Source organism: Cygnus olor, chromosome 1, assembly GCF_009769625.2.
Source record: "Cygnus olor isolate bCygOlo1 chromosome 1, bCygOlo1.pri.v2, whole genome shotgun sequence".
In the NCBI taxonomy this organism is placed as follows: Eukaryota; Metazoa; Chordata; class Aves; order Anseriformes; family Anatidae; genus Cygnus; species Cygnus olor.
The window spans coordinates 38,702,076-38,724,839 of NC_049169.1; the positions used below are offsets into that span (position 1 = coordinate 38,702,076).

The following is a 22,764-nucleotide window of genomic DNA, read 5'->3' on the forward strand; positions in this document are numbered from 1 at the left end:
GAATTCATGAGACTTTCTTCCAATTCCAATCAACTAAACAATCACTGCTTTGGAATAGAGATCTTTTATAAATTAACAGTCCTAATCACTTCTGAAATAGATAATTGCTGTACACGTAGCTCAGAAATGAGGAACACCTGAGCACTGCTCAAGATCTAGAGCCACTAAGCAGTCATTGCACACAAATGGAAGTAATTAGCTGAGTTCTGAATGATAAATACCTCGGAGGTAATCATCTTCTCCTCAAGGATGGTGAAGTCTGAGAGTCTGAAGCTACAGTGGAAAGACACAGATGGTGGCTGCAAGGCTGAATTCATCAATGTTTGTAAAACATCTTGAAATGCAGCAGAGCTGTTAAGCACTTGTAATTGCTAATAAAAAATGCCTCCTACAATTTTGACTGAGGCAAAATTACTGCTGTTTTTTCCATGTATCTAGGAAGTCTGGAATAGCTCGCCCATTAAAGTGGAAGAGGCTTCCCCTAGCTCCATCTTTAACAAATTAATACTGGTATGAATTTACCAGGCTGGAGGAATAAGAGGGAGTTAAGGTGTCTGTAGCCTGAGAGGAGCCACAACAGTAGCCAGTGTAAGGAACGCATGCCATAGCTAGGATGGCATTGCCAGACAGCCTTCCCAGTGCCATTGATACTGGAGTTTCATCCACTGTACAGACACCACTCTGTCATGAAGACTCAGAGCTTCGTCCCATTTCACAAGCTGTTCTACTGTGGGTTGTTAGTTTTTTTCTTCTTCCATTTAGACTGCTACTATGTACTAAATTCTTTAGGGCATGAGTTTGTCTGTTCTTGTAGTATTTCCAAGGTAAGTCACTTGTTACTCTTAGTCTAGTCCCAGTTACCTTACTGACAGTAGGACTCAAACGGTGTAAGAAGGGCTATCCTTACAGTATTTCTCTTTCTTGGCCAGGAAAGGAAAACGAACATTTTGTGAGGCAGACTGCTGCCACACTTGCAGCCAATGAGTCATACAGCTTTCGGATATTGAAACATTTTGAAATTCACCCACTCCTATTTTGCCTGTTTTTGCTTGCAGTCTATAAATCAAGTATGGGTACTCATATTCTTTGACAAACACCGTAACACAGAACATGGAAGAATCGTACCAGACTGTATGCTTAATCTATGCCAGCTACAGAATAGCACTGTAGGGCAGGGAATGGGCTATTAGACGTGCAAATAATACAACAGCCTCAAAATGCCTCATGTACAAAATACCTGTAATACCATGCCATTTTTAAATCTCATCTGAGTCACTTCCCAGCACTTTCATTATACACCAGGATTTCCCAATGGAAAACCTAACAGATTTATGATGGTGAGTGTTAACTACACTTTAAAACATACTTCAGCACTAGAAAATAAAGTTTCATTGATGCAAAGGGAATCTCTCTTATCTTCTAGAAATAAGGTTTGCCTAACATCCATTTGTATTTTTAACTATGCAGCCTAACATTAATTAAATAATCAATTATAATACTGGCTATTATAATTAGTATATGATAATAGTTATGATACTGGTGAGTACAACTAGGACACATTTTGTCAAATCACATGGAAATACAAAAATTCTTTGATGAATCCATGCTGAATTCCCCTAAGATCAAACATTTTTTTTGAATTCTGCTGTGCAAATTTTTTTTTTTTTTTTTGTCTCCAAAAACCTGCAGTTGATCCTTTGCCTTCATTAGGGAGCAGGACTGGAGCAAACATTATAGAGTTCATAGTCAGGACTATAATACAAAGGAGCTCAAAAATCCTCACAAGAGAATGGTTTCCCAGTATCTGTCTATAAGCTCGTGTAAGAAAGTGCTTTGTTCATACAATTTAGATTTAAGTTTCACCTTGTCTTTAAACAGAGTGCCAGAGCCAGTTTTAGAACAAACAACAGCTTGTAGATTTGTGGGTCTGACCCACCAAGTGCTTTGCACCTTCCTGTCACTGTGAATCTGCTGTTCTGCAGTGACTGTTTTCATGCAGGCTTTTGCCCTGAGGGTACTTCTTAGAAAGAAATAAGGAATGATGTCCAGGTACCTTGGATGTGTTGCACACACACACATACCCACCGAATAGTGTTAAGCCAATGGCTCCTTTGTGAGCAAGAGCCCACGCACGCTCTGAAGCACCACAGCAATTTTACCTGGTTTGAGGTAGAGAAGTGAAATAGGAAGGGGGAAAGATACAGGTCTTTGAAGCTGAGGTCCTGCTGTGGTACGGGCTGCAGGAAGCAGCAGGTGAAGGTGTGAAATAAGAGGATGAAGAGGGGGCACCAGGGCTGGCTGGTGTTCTGCCCCAGGGATGTAACCATGGTGAGACTGTTGAAGTCTGTCTGCAGTACTGGGAACACGTTCAGAGGGAGCCAGAAATGCTGTAAGCAGATGGTGGGGGAATGCAGCTGAATGAAGATATGGAGAGGGGTTTAACAGGACCGGTAGGTGGCATCTTGGTCAGGAGGAGGGATGGAGAAACAACGATCTCAAGGAGCAGCCTAACCACTTGCCTTGTCCCTTCACTAGGAGTATTAGCATATTACTATGAAACAAAAAACACTTAAAAACTTACAGACGCACCCCAGCATTTGTATTTGAGCATTGGCTATACTATACTGCAACCGAAACATCTTCCATATAAATGTAACATTTCCTGAACATCACAATTTTCCATATAGAACTGATTTTCACTAGGCATTCATTTTACTCCACCAGCCTGGGTCTGTCTGGGTAGGATCTACTAACATTAACCTGCCCCCATGCACCCTGTGACAGAATTATCTGTGTTCGAGTTATCTTTTAGAAAAAGAGAACATCCTCCCCAGCGTAGAGGGTGGAGTGGGTAGATGGGGGCATTTTTAGAGATAATCCATCAATCTCAACGTCACTTGTCACCACAGGTGCCCCGATTCAAGAGACACGCCCAGTGCTGGGAATGGAAAAGCTGACACGGGCGCGCTAAGCAGTAGGTTGATATCATCTGAGCAGGAAACCAGGAAGGCTGCTCTATTTAATCATGCAAATCGTTTCCAAACCCTTTCGGACTGGGTGTGGGTGTGCGAGTATTTATTATGAGCATGTGCCTCGATCCTCAAAATATCTCCTTTGAAAAAGCTTGGTGCTAACACACAACAGACCTTTTGATTTCTGTCAAGGAGGGTTACAAAGCGCCTGTCAGAGAGTAGCTGTGGTGCACACTGGCAGTAAGTTTTGACTGAAAATGTGCCTCGGAGTCAGCTGCTTGCCCCGGCTAGTTGGAAGTGAAAACACAAAGGCATTCTGACTCTCAAAACTCATCAGCATCAACCGCAGCCCAGCTGTTGCGACCCAATTCAAAACACATGCGTCACCGAGGCAGGGCTCTTTGCGCTCGCAAGGTGTTCCTGAAGGCAAACCTGATGCTAGGCGCTGTAGGAAGGGGGATCTCCTTCCAAAAATGACGCCTGTCAGGCAGAGGGAGGCTTGGGCGATATCCTGGCTCCGCCATAGCCGATGGCAAACTCCTGCTTTCGTCAAAGGGGTCAGGATTTCGCCCTCTGTGCACATCCTGTTGACACCGGGCCAAACTGTCGGGGCCACTTAATTTTCTGATTACTTGGTAACTGATAACTTGCATTCAGTTGCTTTCATTTATTTAATTCCCTTCAGCATTCCACCACTGCACTCAGCCGCACATAACTATTTGCTGCAACAGATGAACCGGCCCTGAAGGCAACGGGAATTCTGCTGGTGGCTGAAGGGAAGCAAGGGCTCAACACAATGGGTTTCTTTCCCAGCCATGTATCATGTTTCTGAGACTAATCTAGTGGCTGAAGGCCATCTTTTTCATTCATCTGACTGCAAGGTCTTCGGATGGTGCGATCAAATTACAGAGCATCCAGGCTCACTGAGAGAAACCCTGTAATTTAAAGTGTGCGAGTTTGTATACTCACTTGTATTAATGTATAACATAGTTCTACAAGGACATTACAGAGATAATTAGAAAACAGCTTCCTAGTTGATAGGACATGCTATCATTTAGAAAGTATTCTTCATTCCAAACCCAAGCAAAAAGTTGTGTTTACATTTTTCTGTGGGAGTGTCCCCCAACATTTAGAGTCACTGAAGTTTTCCACTTTGATACTGTCAAAATATCATAAAAGCACAACTGTTCATATCTATATTTAGTGCAATATTTAAAGTTCTGCAACTTATTTTGAAACTGAACACAAAACAAAATGATTTATGAAAGAGAGATGGAATGTCTCAGTATCCCCCAAGAAATGTTATAAAAATAGTTCAATTTCAGAGGAATGTGCATTTTGAAGGAAAACTATTCCACTGAAAAGTTTTCAATCACCTCTAATTACAATAAAGCAATTGTTACTATGTCAGAAATAAATAATCTGGGCCAATGTAAATACAGAAGCAGTATAGCAAAGCAGTAATAACTCCATGGCAATGATGAGGCAGCACTGTGTGAGAGTGGTTTTCTTACTAGTGTAAACAGATTCCCACAAAGCCATGCAGTGCATGGAGAAGAAGAAAAAAAAAAACAAACCAACAAAACCCAAATAACAGAGGACTTATAAAGTAGGAAGTCCACTATGAGAAAGGATAGGATGCAACTGCTCTTTTAGTCTGGGCGACTTAAAGTTAGACAGGATCCCGAGTAGCTTGACCCAACCAGAGGGAATTCAGTGATGGGGTGCGTGCTGCAAGATGGTGTGGGCTGTGATGCAGGCAACAGCCTTGCTCCTCTCATCACCCAGACTGGGGAAGATATTGCAAGGCACAGCACTCTCTCTACCCCTTTGCTTGAGCTGATGTCCAGAGAAAACCAGCATGCACCCCGGCTGCATTTCAGCAAGTGGTTGGGATGCAGCCAAAGTGTACCTACTGACTAAGGCATCTATGTAGAGTCCTGCATTGGCCAGTCCTCCAACACTGGGCTTTTCTTTCTACATAGACTACAAATACACTTATGAGTAGGTAGACAACGATAAAAGATAAAGACAGATAGATTTTCACAGCAATGTATTTTAAAAGAAGGGCTAAATTCCATACTAGGAAACCATGGGATAACTCACTTACTTGGCAAAATTGTTTTATAGCGGTTTTTAGTTCCATGACTTGGGATGTCAATTTCTTTGGGATCCACAAAATTCATTGGTATTTCCTATAAAAAATAAATTAAATAAGATTGGTGTTTCCAAAGGAGCCATGCAGGAAATTATCACCAGAAGGCCATCTGCTGTTACACAACTGTCTTTTGACATCAAAGTTATTAAGAAAAAAAGTGGTTCCCACCTCAAGCCTGTCAACACCCTTCCTTTAATAAACACAGGAGTTGCATATTGAAGGGGTGACTTCCAAGGAACACTTCTGATGAATTATTAAAAGCAGGGTTTTTATAGGATTAGGAGATAGGTTAGAAAACACAATAGTACTAGAAAAATGGACTTGAAAAGTGCAGTATCATGCAGAACAGAGCAAAATTTTACATAAATGGACCAGGAACTATCAAAATAATTAAATATTAATATATGTCAACCTTTTTTTTTTTTTTTCTAATTTTGTGCAAAGCCCTTAACAATGTCAGTGAAAGATCGTATTTGCTTTTTAAAGAAAATATTAATCCTTTTAATACAGTAACTCTAAAGTATAATTAAAAAAATGAACTTGATTTCTCTTGATTCTTTTTGACTTTTTAGCCTCTGAGTGACATTGTCACCTTTAAATTTGCAGTTGTGCAAATACCTGATGTGACAATCTGCTCTTGATCAGTTTAAAATTACTGTTTTTCAAGTTGTTTGTCAGAATGAAAAGTAAAATTCCTCCTATTTTTTGTTGAACAAAATGCTTCATTTGGTCTAAGGAGGGAAGAATCACGTTGATTCTGAGGTCCTGAAACATTGCTACTGTTCTTTTAGTTGAATAAAAAAAAAAACCAACCTTCTGGAAATGGTAAAATGAAACATACATTTATTTTTATTTTTATTTATTTTTTCCATGATTTGGGGGGACATTTCACCAGACAGGATATGCAAGATGCTTCAGTTGACTCAAATCTTCATTTTTCACTGTTTTTTTTTGGCCACCACTGTTTAAATTATCTTTGTGTAAGCTGGAATTTGATCTTTGGTAAATTAATACTTCTACTTAAGAGCAAAGTCATTTCTAGAGACTTCAGAACTCCATTACTAGCCTGGGACATTTATACAAAGAGACAGTGGTATATTATATAAATACCTCTTGCAGACACATGAGGAGGCACAAATGGTATTTGCTCTTCCCCTTTTCAATGCAAACCTCCTTTGACTTGAGCCGCTGGAAAATTTACTAAAGCATTTTCCTCCAAAATCAGCTGGTTTCTAACTCTACAGCCTGTCCCGGACTTTGGCAAAAATCAGAAGCACGGCTGTCATCCTTCAGACCCAAGTACTTATGGGGCCAAGGGCACAGACAGAAATCTGCCAATACGCTGTGGATCACAGCCATATACGGGTCACTTATTGCGAGGCTGGCTATGAAACGCAAGAGATGATTCCAGAATAAAATTCAGGATAGTATGGGGAAAATATCCCTGCTAGCAGGGGAAAATAAACCCAGCACGAACACGTGCAAATTAGCACACAAAATCTGTAGATGTCTAGACAATATATATCAAATTCTTTTAGTATACCAAATTGTTTTACTAAACATATATAATATATATATATTTAAATAATTATAAATAATTTATAAGGTGCACACAGTTGCATGCGTGTAACTACACATGTCCTGCATATATGCCTTTGTTCATGGGCTACTTCGCCTATTTGGGTGGTCCTCTTCTAATAACAAGTATTCTGGCTCACAGTAGACTTCCAAATGCAACAGCTGTTCATAAACTTAAAGAAATATGATTTGGGTCTCTGAGAGCAGAGATAATGTGGCAACATTTATGGAAATTCAGGCAAATGTTTTTATACCCATCCCTCCATTTTGATGAGACAAAAAATTTACAGATTTAGCTAGCTGGCATTTCCCATGCACGATTGTATTTTCTGACATTCCAGCGTTTCAGGAACATGAATTTTTCTGTTCTGTCACCAAATTCCCAAGTATTTTTTGAATAGCAGTAGCTCAGGCTACTGAAGAAATATATGCTGGGAAATTTATATATCTTCCTCATTGCCAAATCAGGTGCATTCCCCCAAGTAAAACTATTCAAACTTTCTGTCAGCCAAGAAAAAAAATAAAAGTTCTTTTTTTTTCTTACTAAATATTGTAGAAAAATATTTTGACACTGACTAGCTTTTACAAATAAAAAGTATAATTATTAGTTCTCTAAACTGTTAATTAAAAAAATAATATTTTTTTAAACCAAAGATAACCTGAAAATGATCATGCTTTAGTTTTCCATTGAAAACTTTGAACATTTCTCAATTTTTAGCACACTTGGAAGGTTTTCATGGGAAATGTTCATTTTAGTCTCAAGAAGACTGCTTTACTATGTTTTCTTAGTTAAAACAAGCTGTGTGAATGGAGCGAGTGATGGTTATATATTGTGTTCTTTGCATGCTTAAAGTTCCTAATAAAGCTATTATCTGTAGCAAGGAAGACATTAAACAGAAACTGTTCAACAGCTTCATCTTAAAACATATTTAAAAGAAAGATTTAAACTGGAACAGAAAAGTCATGATCTTTTCAATAGAATTCCTTGAAAAAAATCAAGGACCAAAATTATGTTGTGCCCCACTGAAGGAAGAATAAAATGTGAGTATCCATTGACCCAAAGCCATGAATGGATGCTGTGTGAGAAGATTTGGGTAAATGACATTCCGTGGACATGTCAAGTTGTTTGTACAAACCGAGTTCTAACATAGGGGCTTTAAACATGAAAATGTTATTTCTTCCAACTTTCCTGTCTAAGCTGCAGAATGACAGAAAATGGATGGCACAAATGGTGATAAAAGAATGCTGGATGCTTAAAATTCTTTCCATGTACGCTGTCTGACCATTTGTTGTTAAAACAACCTAGTGATTTATTTTTCCTGGGCAAACGACTTTCACTCTAAACCCTGTCTCTGTAAAGGTGAAAAAAGGCGTGACTTTTATAGGAGTGCAATCATTCATAATGAAAAAATACTCTTAGACTAAGATGGCATTCATCATCTGTTTTACTGACTTACATGCACAAATTGTAAAGGAAATAAAACTCTGAGGAATCACATGCTCAGGCATGTTTAATAAGAATTGAATTGTCTGTATGCTTTTGTTAAGATCAGGGTTGCATAGGTCTTCCTGCTCTTATATGCCCCATTGGGATACACATTTCTGTGCGTCTCTGTTTATTAAATCTGAGCTATTAACCAGTCTTAAAAAGTTTTGCTTGTTTAGTTTGGTTTGCTAACGAGTTGTAAAAGCTAAAAACGTTATGCTAACATTGGGTTGGGTAGCTGGGTGTGTTAGGTTTGTCTGATCTGGTACCCTCTGATAGCAGTAAGTAGCAAGGCATCTGAAGGAACTATAGGAACAGGATGAGCTTTTCATTTTATTTATTTATTTAATTTTAATCTGGCCACCTGATTGCATTCTTTTAGCAAGAAAAATAATGAATATTCACTCATGTTCACACTCTTGCTACTCATGATTTTATAGGCTTCTGTTGGAGCCTATAAAGGACTTTTCTAGTCAGAGGAGTCCTTGCTTGAGTCTATCTAGCATCATTGGATACAGAAGCTGCTCTAGCCTGTGATTATATTCACCATACTTCCATACATTCTTTGAAATGGAGCGATCAAAGCAGCTTGCACTTCTGACTGTCATATAGGTTTTTTCACTACCATAAAGATGTTTTCTATTTTATTCTCTATTCCTTTTCCCATGACTCTTAGCCTTCCATTTCAGAACCGACTGAAGTATATAAAACTATTTCCCCCAAACACATAACATTTTATTTTTCAATCCTGAATTTCACCTACCTTGTTACACTCATATAATCCATCTGGAACTTCTTTGAAGTCCATTTCTAATTTTACCACTCTTCATAATTCAGTATCTTCACCATACTTTGTCACCTTACTATTCGTTCCCTTTTCTAGATGGCTTTTGAGCATCTTGGTCAGTATCAAATCCAAAATAGATGCCTCTGATACTCCACTGGACAGCCTCCTTTCAGTCTGAGAAGCAACCATATAGGCTACAAATCCCTCTTACGCTACTAACACTGTGTTGCTTCTTCCCTCATGTACTGCATTTGCTCATATAACTATTAGTTTCTTTCTTTATTATAATTCTTTGCAGTTTCTCTGATACATACATCAGACTTATAGGTCTGTAGTTCTCCAAATCTCTTCTGGAGCCCTTCTGGAAAACTCTTGTTAACTCTGGCCCTCTGATTCCTCAGATACTGGCACCCAAGTGCTAGTGTACACCTGCCCTGTTAATACATCAGTAATTACAAATATGAAGTCCTTTAGGACTCCTGAATGAATACCAGCTTATTCCAGTGTTTACTTTTTATACAATTTATTGATCTGTTCTGTTCCATTAACACTTCAATATCAGACAGACCCTTTAGCAATCTGTTTTAATCTACTTCTGCCACACAGGTAGGAAGTTCTGTATGTTCATCTGTGGTGACCACGGATATAAATAACACAAACACTTTTCTCCTGTCGCCTCACCTTTTCTACCCTTTGATCTTCTATTGATCCTCATACTCTTTGTTAAGTTTTGTGCTTTTGATCTATTTAAAAATAAAGCTATAAATTTTTTTTGTAAGTTCAAAACCTTTTGTGGCCTGCCTTCTTCAGCTTTCACATTCAACTGGCTTCTGGTTACGCTCTATTCCATTTCCCTTGTAAAGACTGTCTCCTTTTTTCTGATAGACATTTTTATCTGGCTGTTTTGCAATACCAGTCTCTTTCAGGTCTTCCTGAAGTAATATTTAACAGTGTGTTTTCCCTGAGTTAGTTTTCCTACTGTGACTTGTTTCTTCCTGGCCACTATCTTGGTTTTACATTCTTACCCTTTTTAATATTAAATACAGTTGTAGGAGACTTTCCTTTTTTTTGGTCTTGAGTATATTAGACCCACAGCATGGAGTGTTTGTTAAAGATATGTTCAACTGACTTGGGAGTTGTTTCTCTTTTTTGGTGTCCCTGTCTGCTCCAGAAATGTCATTTATAGTGCCTAAAATTTTAGACTTCAAATTACAAACGTTACTAGATGATGTTTACATGGGGATAAACAAAACCTCCAATTATTACTGTGTTTTCTGTCATCACATCCTTTATGATCTCTCCGAAACTGTCACAGCATTACAGTCCTGGCTGTTTGTACTGCACCTCTAATGCAACATTTATCCCATCTAGGAATGGAACTTCAGACTGGGAGGAATCCGTGTTATCTACGGCTATAGGTAACAGTTCTTTATGAGCTATTTATCTCAGTGAGTTCAGATTTCTAAACATAAAACACCACCTTGGAACAATCTCATCAGCCATTCAGAAATTATTTGCACCTCGGTATTAAAATGCTGCCCAATTATTGTTTTTTTTCCACAGTTTCTGTTGCACCAATTATGTAAAAACCGTCATTTAAAGCTTGCTGTTAAACTCACCATGAATTCTGTTTGAAGTAAATGAGAACATGCAACTGCATCTCGGAGCTGCTGCCGTGTCAGGACGCGGCCAGCTGACTGTAGGTATTCCATTGCCACTTTTTCTCGTGGAGTCGGCACAGAGACGAAAGGTTCAACACTTCCCAAACTACTCATATCCAAAGTCAGAGAGACATTGGATCCTCGTCTGCATTAGAAAATAATTAAAAGTTATATCAAATCTGTGTTCATTGTAAGTCCCATACTCATGCAGCTGATCCTGAGTTAGCTATGTACCGTGACTTTCTGTGTAGTCACTGGGATATTTGAATATGCAAAGATTGGTTTCATTGGAAGCACTGGGTGGCCACAAAATGAAGATTTTACAGATCATCCCACCTCTTGAATCTAACAACTAGTTTTGAAAGAACGCTCTTCTAGGGAGGAACTATTTGGATTATTCTTAACAGCAGAAACTGCTCCCTGTATGCTACTTAATCTTTATGGATGTTAAATGTGCAAGTGGTATGTTGGTAAGGAAGAAACATTTCACAGAAAGAAAAGAGAGTTTATTTCTAACATATATATATAAAAGGCTGGAAATAAATTCACAGCATATTGGCTAAATTTTTAAGAATCTACTCAAATATAAAATATAGAAGGGGAAAAAGTGATGAAATCAATAGAAATCAGTGGAAAGGGAGTGCTAACATTGTGGATACCAAGTCAGTGGATAGCATTTTGGGTGAGGTAAGTGAGAAGAGAGAAACATAAAACCACTATAAATCCCAGGAGAAGGGACGGTCACAGACTTAGAGCAGTTATTCAGAAATGCCAAACATCTCACATAGGACAATCAAATTCATCAATGTTTCCACATTTCCACAAGAAAATAAAGTTTGATTCAATCACACCTTTGAGCTGTGAAAATACCAAGAAAGCACATTTCTGTGTGTTTGGTATGAGCGCTAACTTTTTTGTTGCTTTCTGCAAACACTTTAGGAAACTTTTTTCATAGTTTCAATCCATTGATCAAATGTTACCTACTCAGCCCTTAACTTGAGGTTTGTCGATGGCACTAAATCCATACTCTGTGAACTGTGATGACTAAACACACATCCGTAGGCATTAATCAAAGCTTTTGTATTTACTAATCTGAATTTGTTACTGTGAAGACTGAGTTAGCCAGCTACCTCTGAATTGGGCTACAGATGCCCTGTCAGTGTAAACACATCTCTTAACATTTACTAAGCAGCACTATGCATATAGAGATGTGACAACACAAGTTTCATCCCCTTAACAGTAATACATATTATCGTATATTACTATAAATATCACACAAACATCACCAGACAGTATCTGTGAGGCATCTGCTAGCAATACTGGGGGAATGCTTTCCTCTAGGCTGCAGCAAAAGTTGTGTTAATGCTTGTCTTTTACTCTCCTCTCGTTATCCATGAGTGGCCCATAGATATTTGAATGCAAACATATTTGAGTAAATTATTTGTCTTTTCTGATACTGTGACTCTTTACTTCATGCTGGTGTTGCTGCTTTATTTTTAAACTTTTTTCTTCTGCCTCCAGAACGAGTGCTCTTAGGGTTTATTGCTTTCTTCTCTGGTGGTTTTGTTTTGTTCCGAACTAGCTTCAGTGCACTTCCCTCCCTCTCATACATGTCAGCAGATCCTTCAGTAACTTTATTTTAAAATAAACTATTTCTATCATGTCATTCAGCATGAATAGAAATGATTTCAGCCACCCACCTGCCACTTAGCAAAACACAAAAACAACAATCACTGTGAAAAGAGACCACCTGATGGAATCTGTGAATCTCAGATTGTGCCATACTGTCCATGAGCCTATTTCAGCTCAAATGATGGGTGGGTGACAGCAAGAGATTTGCTGTCCAGGCACACAGATGGTAACAATGAGTCAGTGGCAGAAGCTGAGGTGGGAGAGGCAAGATGGAGCCAAGGTGGCTGCAGGCAGCTGGCTGCCTCCTGGGGTAGATGGGGACAATTTCTGCTGGCAGAGGAAAGACAGAGAGAGGGGTACGACTCTGCTAATTTAGCTAGGAGGAAGGCAGAACTGAAGTAGCATCCTGAGCAGAAATGATGAGCAGCTGTTACATGCATATGCTACCTATGTTGCATGCGTTGGCTACCGGTACTGCTCTGTGGCTTGCTGTGCAACCTCCATCGTAGAGGTCCCGCCTGGTGGCTGCCCTCTGATGCCTCTGATGGTCCTGGCTCACGTACCCGAACCACCTCCCCAGGGACCATTCCCGTCTGCAGGGAAGTCAGTCCCTCAGCTCCACGCCACTCCGCGAGGAAAACATCCTGTTAGACTGCTTTCTCATAAAAACCCTCTCACTTAAGCACCTCTTCTGGCCATGAGTAGCAATTTATTCCGCGGAAAAAAGGCAGTCCCTCAAACAGGTGGCTCTGAGGGCTTATATCACAAAACAAATCTTTTGAAAACCAGCCAGAAATTCATAGAAAAGGTGTGCAATGAACATCTCCAAAACTGTTTTGATTACCTTTGGCTGAGAAAAGGGTAGCAACTGAAACCCAGCCATACTTTTGGAAGAGCCTACTGAGATTTCCTAATATAGAGGAAAAGTATTCTCATTGTTTAGTAACAAAGTACAGTGAAAATGTTAATATTTTCTTTGGCTTTTACATTGTTATAACTGACAGTCTTGGCAAAAAGGCTATTTCCTTTTTAACAACAACAGAAAATATACCTGATCTAATTATAACTTTGAGTTTACAGCTTTTACCATTTATGGGGATTATTGAGGAATACCAGTGTTGAGAATCAAATAACTTACTCTGGAAAGAAAAAATAATTTTTTGCTATATATTTAACACATTAAAAGCTACACAGTGAATAAAAACTGAACATAAGACAGAAGATAATTACCTAAAGGATAGCAGTCTTTTTATAAAGACATACAACAAATAATAGCTCTAAAGGTAATTCCTCCATAAAAACGGGCACCAAAACACTTCTAAGAAGAAAGCTTAAACTAATAAAAAGATTTTAATAATGTTTACATTAGTTAACTATTGCCAAGATTAACATTAATTATATAGACCTCTTTACTCCTTTCGGGGCTATACTGAGAGACAGGGCTGAAAACAGGGCATTTTGCCTGGTGCCGAAAGATCAGGGAGGGCATGAACCCATCATGTTATTGTACGCTGTAATGTAAGATGCTCCTAGTCTCAGATCCTGCTCTGGATTTTCTGGATTTTCTGGATTTTCTATGTTCCTCTCATAGTTAAATTCTTCACTTTTTGTAGAAAAAAAAAAAAAAAAGAAAGCAGGAATTCTCTTCTGTTTTTACCACCTGGATGGAAAGAGGTGAAGTAGTGAGCAATCCTTTACTCACCTTATTGGAAAGAATGCACAGTACATCAGTGGGACCAATGGAACTGCTACTCAGACAACTAATTTTTTTTGGATCCCTCTAAACATACATATATATATACGCACACACACACATATATATACATGCACACCCTGACTACACACAGGTATCTTTCCATTTCAATTACAGCAAAGAAGCCATACACATGTTTTTTCTCTTATTTCTGAATATTTACAATTCTATGCTACAATCCTCTAAATAACTTTATCTTCTGTTTCCCATGTTATTAGCCAAAGTAGAGAAGATTGATTTTCTCCTTTGCAAGTAAAATCCCCTGTCCTGGAATCCCCTCGAGGTTCTGTCTTGGTGAGGATGAGCATTGTGTGAGGAATCTGAGGAATTGTAAACATTCATGACAACATGACATTAAAGTCAGCAAGAGACTAACTCTTCTGACTTTTCACCAGCTGGGACAGCCACCTCATTACTGGGTATGCGAATAAGTGCAATCAGGAAACCACTTGTGTCTGTGTATTGTCTAGTACCTCAGAGGGGGGCCTACTACATACTCATGGCCCTATTTTCAATAGGGCAATAGGAACACGTCCACTAATGAGAATCCACTGGAGGATTTTTAATTGTGCATTTATAGAAGCAGATTTTATTGGAGACATGATGAAAAAATGCAGTGTTTGTTTGAAAATTCTCAAAAGGAAGCTCCACCTGTCCACCTCAGAGAGCCAACAGGTTACCAAAGCCTATTAATCATTAGCAAGGTCATTTCCAGGTCTTCCCTGACCCTAAAATTAAGCCGCAGTTGGTGATTATGAAAATCCAACTACCCGACATGTTTTTCCCAGGTGTTTATTTAAGCCGAGCAATTTCTTTAAATACACCTTCCCATGTTTATTCAGCACTCTTGAAAAACGTGACGCCCAGATTCCCCCTCCCGGGCTTCGCCTGGGGCCTGGGGCCCACCGGCAGCCATTGCCCTTCGACCCTGCCATTGCAGGCCCGGGCGGTGCTTCCTCTCGCTCCCGCGCTCCTCGCCCCGCCGCTGCGCCTCCGAGGGCCGAAGGCAGGCCTGTGTCAGCCCTGCAGGTGGAAGGAAGCCATTAATTAGCGGGAAGAGCAGTGCTGGCTGAGGCTGCTGGGGAGGGAGCTGCTTCGTGTCCCGAGATCCTGCCTGTAGGCTGGGATGCTCCACAGGGCTTCTCTCCATGGGTTTTACTGCAGGGACAATGGGAAAACCACTGCCATTTCCCTGTGGGTTTTGATTCTCTGGTATTCCTCTGGTCTAGACGTGGGTTCTGATGCTCTGCTCTTGCTGGGCTGTCCCATGAGCATTCAGGTGGGCTTTACACTGCTGTAATTGCACTGAAGGAGCACAATTAGGCACACGATTTCCACCACTTACTGCCTTACTGATGTCTTTTCCAGTGCTAGAACTCTCGTGCTTATCTAGTTTCATGTTTCAGTAGAATAATTTAAAGAAAAACTAAATTCACAAAAAAAGGGCAGTGGAAAAAATATAGGACCCAGCTTTCCTGCTGGATTTTAAAATAGCTAAGAGAAAACATGTTCAGGAGGATGAACAAATGTGGTAGATAAAACTGCTGTGGGGTGGGGATGTGAAAAGCACAGCAAATCAGACAAGGACATAATGTTGTTCTTGTTATTAATGCTGTATTGTGAGATAAAATAAATAAAAATAGGGTACTGCATAGCTCCCATTGACTTCATGAAGAAAAATCAGGTTCTGTGTTAAAAAGAAAGCAGAAGAGAGGAAATACACAAGGGTTAAAAAAAACTTGAAAAGGACTGAACATACTGCCATTTTCTATTAGCCTCGGGCTAAGAGTAACACAGATCTTCTAATATACGAATAAGACATTTCCCCACAAATCCAGATTTATAATATCCATTACAGTCAGTCCTCAGAACACCAAGAGATGACTCTCATTTGAGGTGAAATATAATTTGAGAATTTTAAAGTAACATTCACAGTGTTGTTAAATAATTACTTCTAATAAGCATAAGAATAGTTTATGCATTTTCCACAAATGCTTATATATGACACTTGCTCTGTACACAATAGCCTGAAATATATATCACATTGTACCAGTAATATTACTGGATGCCTAGGAAAAGTAGGGTGAATGAGTCTATGGTTACATTAATGGGTGTGGTAATCTCTATTTTTTTCCTGCCCATCAGTATATTATTTCAAGCAAGGCTTCTAAGCATGTGGTAAAACTCCATTATTAACAACCCAAAGTGGAAAAGAGAATATTTTTTCCTAGGTCTCTATTTTTTTCTTGGAAATGCAGAGCTTGTGGGTTTCAGTTTTCTGTTATGCTGCAACACACATTAAAGAATATTCTGACAGAAAAAAAAAAAAAAGAAAAGAAAAAGAAAAGAAACCCACAAGTTATGATAATATACAAAACACATAAATATAGTATCCTCTTATTTACTCCTACTTTCACCAAAGGTCAATCAATAACATCAGCATAAGTTTAAGAAAATAGTGAATAAAAGATACAACTATGTGAATGTCACCCCAATAAATAAATACTGCACAAAGTATTTAGTCCATATAATGCACTTTTTAGTTTTAAACTCCTGGGTGCTTCATGAGGCATTGCTACACAGATTCTATGCTTGGCAAGTCTATGATGAGAATGTAATTTCCCAAATGATCTCTGATTTGTCTGCTGACATTTTGGGGTTCCATTTGGTTTTTGCTTGAACAAGCACTGCAGCTTTTAAGAACCAACTCAGACCTGAGGTTCTCAACACTTTTAAACAAGAGGTTCTTCACTGACGGGGTGGTTGCACACTGGCTCCCCAGGGAAGCAGTCACTGCACCAAGCCTGTCGGAGTTTAAGAAGCATTTGGACTGTGCACTTAGTCACATGGTCTAAAATTCTGGGTGGACCTGTGTGGTGCCAGGACTCGATGTTGGACTCGATGATCCTTATGGGTCCCTTCCAACTCTGGATATTCTATGATTCTATGATTCTATGAATTCAAGCTCATGTACCACAAAACCTGAAGTACTCAAGAATCAGAAGCTGCAATCAATGAGCTAACTAACAAGATGGAAGAAGAATTAGCATTAGAAGCAAAACTAAAACCCAAGGTTCCCTAAATTTCTCAAGTTACTTTAAATCATTTTGAAGTTATTTGTCGCAAACATTCTTACCTAAAGGAAATTGCTCTTCAACTGATTTTAAGAATCAGTATTGTTTATGTCAATCATTTACTTAAAAAACAACAACAGCACAGGAATACAAACTGATTTTGATAGAAAATCTAAAACTACGAATATAAAATGACAGAATTATGTTGCATTAAAGGATAACATGCATCATGACCAATTGATACAGCCTGATACCTGGACATTTAAGCTCAGGACAGCCTGGACATTTAAGCTCAGAACTATAAGAGAGGCAATTGATCGTGGGACACTGACCCTAGGTATCTTCCAGAAAGATGTGTTACCTCTGCTCATGTTTGCTCTATCACACAGTTCTCCTCATAGTATTCTAGTGTTACATTATTTTTTTTCCATTTATTTGACACTTGAACAACGGATGCTTTCTACCTCTCACTCTGAGGAAGAGGTCCAGAGGTAACTAGAGCAGGCTGTGTGCCTACTGAAAAGGAGAAGAGAGGATATACAGCTACTGGGAGACAAGACTTCCACCCCCCTGCAGCCTCCTAGCCACAAGAAACCTTCTGTCAGCATCCTCCAGCCCTCTCCAAGTCCATAGACACCGATCAGGAGCCTCAGCTATAATGTTTAAATAGTTCTTCTGGAAAGCGAAGGCACTTGATGTTCTCTCCAGAGGGTCTGATCTTGTTCCCACAGCCATGAGCGAGAGCAGGCCAATACTTCTAGCACTAAATTGCAAACAATTCTCAGGATCTACTCAAAGCTCAGCATGTCAAAATGAACTAAGGAAACGGTTTTGACAAGTACTTCTGGACTAAGTTTTAAGCAATCAGTATCTGGTTAGGACAGGAATGGCTCAATATCCTGTAGAGGAAAACAGCTGACATGAGAGTAGTTTCAACTTTCCCTCTTTTAATCATGCTTTCTAATGTACTGCCAATTCACTCCTGTTCTGCCCTCGATAAGGCTATGCTGCTCTGCTACGGGAACTGACTGTTCAAAAATGCAAAGCTTATACAACCTCCCATCTTTTCCTGTAGATTATTTCTACATTAAAATTGCATTTTGTCACGCAAGCTCCTCTCTCCAATAAAATTTGAAGGGTAACATAAAGCTCTGTTTCTGACTCATTCTCACGTATATGTGTTTTTAGCACAGATAAAAACTGAGTTAAATGTTCAGAAATAAAAATAAATGAAGATGCTAATTTGTTGTGCTCATTTGAGCTGTTTTTTTTCCAAGTGCTGAATAAATGTTTACTAATTTATGGTTAATTTGCTTTAGATGGTAGAGCTTTAATTGAATGCAGTCATGTTTATTGCTACTATTATTTGCTCACATTGCAGCATTGCTCTATTTCATACTGGAGGCCTCATTGCACAAGCATACAGGATGACCTGTTCTCTCTCCGATTAATGCACACGCTAATTTAAACCAAGCTATAATGAATATAAACAAAAGGGATTAAAAGAATAGGGAAAGGAAAAAAAGGATGGGGAGGAATAACAATTAGATGTTGAGGCTGCACAGATTAAACAAAGGCACAGGTTATTAAGTTCACATAATGCATTTATTTAAGGTAAACCAACAAGAAAGAACTGTTAAAAAAAAAATCTGTCTGCTGCATCTTGTTTGAAAATTGAAAAAAAAAATTAAAATATTTTCTGTCCTCCTTGTACGAGTTGCCCCTCTACTATTTCAGTCCATGAGTGCCTCTGTGATGCCTTAGAGGAGCAGTAGCCAGGCACTATCATTTCCCATGTAGATATCTTGGCTAGATGCAAAGTCTGATTATGTTTCTCAGCACATGCCCGGCTCACTTCTTTGCTGAGCACTACAGCGTGCCCAGAGGGTGCTTGCCTGCAGTATTAGAGAACCGTAGCCTATCTAAGAGAAGTGACCTAATAAATGGGAACAGAGAGATGCAACACTACAGAAGCAACTTCTAGGAAATACTTTAACGACTGCTTAACTGAGATGTTTTGCTATTTAGTTGGTCAGATCTATAGTAAAAAAAAATAAAAGTTTTTTCAACTTTAGATAAAAAACTTTTTTTTTTCTTCATAACAGAAGTAATCTCAGTAAGTCTCTTTAGCATAATGTGTTTGTTCCATACTAATTAATCTCTTAAGCACGATCTCTACCTCCAGCCTGCACCTGCTGCTCATTTAAAGAACAAATATACAGCCATTAAAAATCCAAACAAGCAGGTATATAATCCATTAACATATTAATGTACTTCAGTACTTTTTTGAGAAAATCAGTCAAACTGGAAAAAAGGCATGGGTAGAAATATTCTTCATGTAAATGAGCAGAGAGTGTTCTTACAGTATCAGCAAGAAAAAAAATATTTTTATCGTTACTTGAAGACTAATCAGTACAATGAGTTCTTTCCTGGTGCATTTGCCATTTGGGAAAGACAGGAAGGAACATCTGGGAAAAGAGGCGTTTACTACACCCTGTCAACCTTAAGATAATATAAAAGCACATTCCTTGTTTATTTGACTTGGTCTTCATTATCTTTAAACTACTTCAAGTGTCACAGAGAAGATTTCTAAGCAGACAAATGAATTGTTAGTGTACTTTGAAGAAATTACTGAAAAACAGCAGTTCCTGAAGCATGCAAAACCTCCAGACCCACACCGTTGTTCAACAAAGCTGCGCCATCTATGGACAGTGCCCTTTGTTTCCAAAGGTAGTAGCTGATGAAATTGTTCCATTCAGTGACACAGTGGACAAAGGCTGGCTGTACGGACCAAAAATCTTTCTAGCTCAGACACTTTGGAAGGCGCAATCCCACTTCCAGAGTGACTTACGTGCTTAAGTTATACTGTGAGCTGATGGGATTCAGCCTGTCAGAGCCAGGAGCCAGGAATGTACACTCAGGTCTGCCACTGAGCTGGCAGAAGTTTTCTGAAGTTTTCAGAGCTGACACCTAAGCTAAGTATGCAAACATATCTCTCTTCCCAGCATTTTCTTCTTGATTCAGTTCAATTTTCTTCAGTAGTTTCCAGCCATGCTTTCTATGGGCAGGCTTGCTCAAACAACTGTATTAATGTACAAAGTGCCTAGATTCCCTTTGAAAATGAGGTTTAGGATATCCACTTGGGCTTGCAATTTGAAATGGAGCAATGCTTGAATGCTTTTAAAAGACAGCTGTAAGTGTCCACATACCAGAGTTTACTTTACCTTGCACCCCAGAGATTAGGTAGGTCTTCAGAAGTGGTATTGCCAAGTTGTGCAGTCCCGTTTTGGGCTGAGAAGCTGATGAGGGACAGACAGGTAAGTGGTCTGGAGCTCCTTTCTACAGAGCTCAGCAGGTCCCATGGCTTGTGTGTGGAGACCATGGCCATGCCCACTGCTCTCCTTCATCAGAGATGTTCCTATAAGGGAATGCACAGGCTGGGCTCTAGAGAAGGGAAATGCAGCTGAACCTGTGCCCAGAGATGAAGGCATGGGCCTGAGCAAAGGCTTCCTGCATCTACTCTTCCAACATGCAGTCTGTCAATGTACTAGTACAGACTGGAAATTTCAGAGTGAAATAATTAAAACTGCTTCAGATTAATAGTTCTCTGTTAGCAAAGGATTTGTGACCTTAAAAACCTCATATCACTCGATATAAATCCACTTCTGTGAATTTGAATAGAGAAGGGAAATGTGAGGAGTCTGATAAAAGCAGGGTTACTCTAAATACACATTGTATACTGGAATAAAGAGAAAGGAGAAGCCATATATGAAAGACGACTAGACTGCTCCCCTTGCCCCAACCTGCCCTGCATTCATCTCGCCCCAAACCCTCTCAACACATACAGCTCCCTCTAGCTAACGATGTAACATGGGGCACATTAACATACGCTGACGGAGTGATGTAGACATACAGTGTGCTATGTAAGACCACAGGTTGACCGGTATCCTGTTTTCAACTATGGCCACCAAGAGGAAGTTTGGGGAAAGAACACAAGAGCAAAGTCAGCAGGAATTACCAATTACTTAATTAACATAGGTGCTTTTTGTCAGTATGTCCCCCAGCTTCTGGCAATCTGTAGCTTTGGAACATCCTGAACCAAAGGTTGATGACACATCTTTGTGTCTGGTGCCTTCTCTTCCAAGATTTTTCCTTCAGATAGCTCTCTTTGCTTACTTTATGACCTCTGCAGCATCCCAGGACAATGAGCTCCATAGCTTGGAGGCTTTGAGCTGGGAAAGAGCCAACACTGGATGCAAGGACTGGAGCAGAATTTAGACCGTCTACATTAGGGAAAATCCTTGTGATAAAGCAGAAAACATTTATTTCATTCTAATCTTATCAGCAAATTGCAAATGCATTCTCCGTAGCTGGAGGATTACCCTTGGGATTAATTACAATACCAGCTTTCTGCTTTCCACAATGCCTTCTTCTTTTACAAACCTATTTAGCACGGTACTCTGAGGGCCAAATTCTCTTTGCAGATACCCCTGCAAACCCACTGAGGCAAAACAAGTTAAATGGAGTCTAAAGTGAAACAAGACCATGCAAATTGGATTTATTAGCTATTGCGTACTTTGCTGCAGCCCTGATTGTTTTCCTTTATTTGTTGTAAGGCTACTCTGTTATGTCCACCATCAAATCCAGGGAAAGGAACCGAAAGCCTCTGGACTATGTGAACGTCCCCCAAGGGAATTTACTACGACTCAGGATGGATTTGAGACATCTCAGAGAAGGGAGAAGCAGCTTCCAGGGGACAGCAGGAAGCGGAAGCACCAGACCTGACGGAGGGGCAGGCTCTGCCACCTCCTGCCCAGCGCTGGCTCCATCTCTCAGCGGCAGCAGCTGTTGGCCATCCCGGAGCATCGAGACGGAGTTCCCTAGAGAAACATTGTGCATAACGACATTTTTCTGTGTGGGAATTATATACAGTACTTCCCCTTCTGATGCCTATCACATATTTCAGCAGTCATTTGAAGTTGCTGTGCTCTGTTTTGCTCCTGTTATCAAATAGCAGTATTAACATAACAGAGATAATTATAGCTACCATAAATTAATAACAACAATGTGCGCTGTTTGTTAAGCATCAAAAGCATTTCTTTCACAGGCCACAAAAGGGAAGTCCCTGTCCCCAGAAAGAAATATCACTGCTGGAGCTTCTTACAGATTCCACTGGCCAGAAGACAGAAAGAAGAGTTCAAGAGTCCAGGTATTTTATTAAGATAGGGCACTAATTTGCAATATCACCTTGATCCGGTTACTTAACCAATTATGTCTCACTTGCCTTAGTATGAAAATAATAAAATGAGCTCCTGAAACATACTTATGGCCATACTTAGCTAAGGTTCAAAGTCAAACCATACTGATGCATCAGCTTGGATGTGATGGTACAAAAGGAGACAAACAATTCTAGCAAGTACAGGACTGAAATGTCAGTGTCGTATGGGGTGAGCTGCTTACTGCCTATGGGCAATGTTTCTTGGGCTGAGCCATTCGCACGGCATACTTTGGGCATCCTCATGCCTGCCATGGTGATATTGCTTCTCCACCTCCCGAGGCTTGCCTGGTTGTCTGTACACATTTACTACCTTGTCTTATGTTCAGATTGTAAGCTTTTTGGATAGAGGATCTTTTCTTCTCTGTGTGTATAAAAAACCTTGCAC

At 39.6% G+C, this 22,764-nt stretch overlaps 1 protein-coding gene across 1 annotated transcript in view; it reads right to left on the reverse strand.

Moving 5' to 3' along the window:
* Nucleotides 1-22,764, reverse strand: part of PTPRR (protein tyrosine phosphatase receptor type R) — a 144,060-nt gene that overhangs the window by 23,123 nt on the left and 98,173 nt on the right. The window contains exons 7-8 of the mRNA XM_040553293.1: nt 10,601-10,787; nt 5,083-5,167 (exon numbers count right to left, since the gene is read on the reverse strand). Of these exons, the coding sequence (XP_040409227.1) occupies nt 5,083-5,167; nt 10,601-10,787 (272 nt within the window). The remainder of the gene's footprint in view (nt 1-5,082; nt 5,168-10,600; nt 10,788-22,764) is intronic.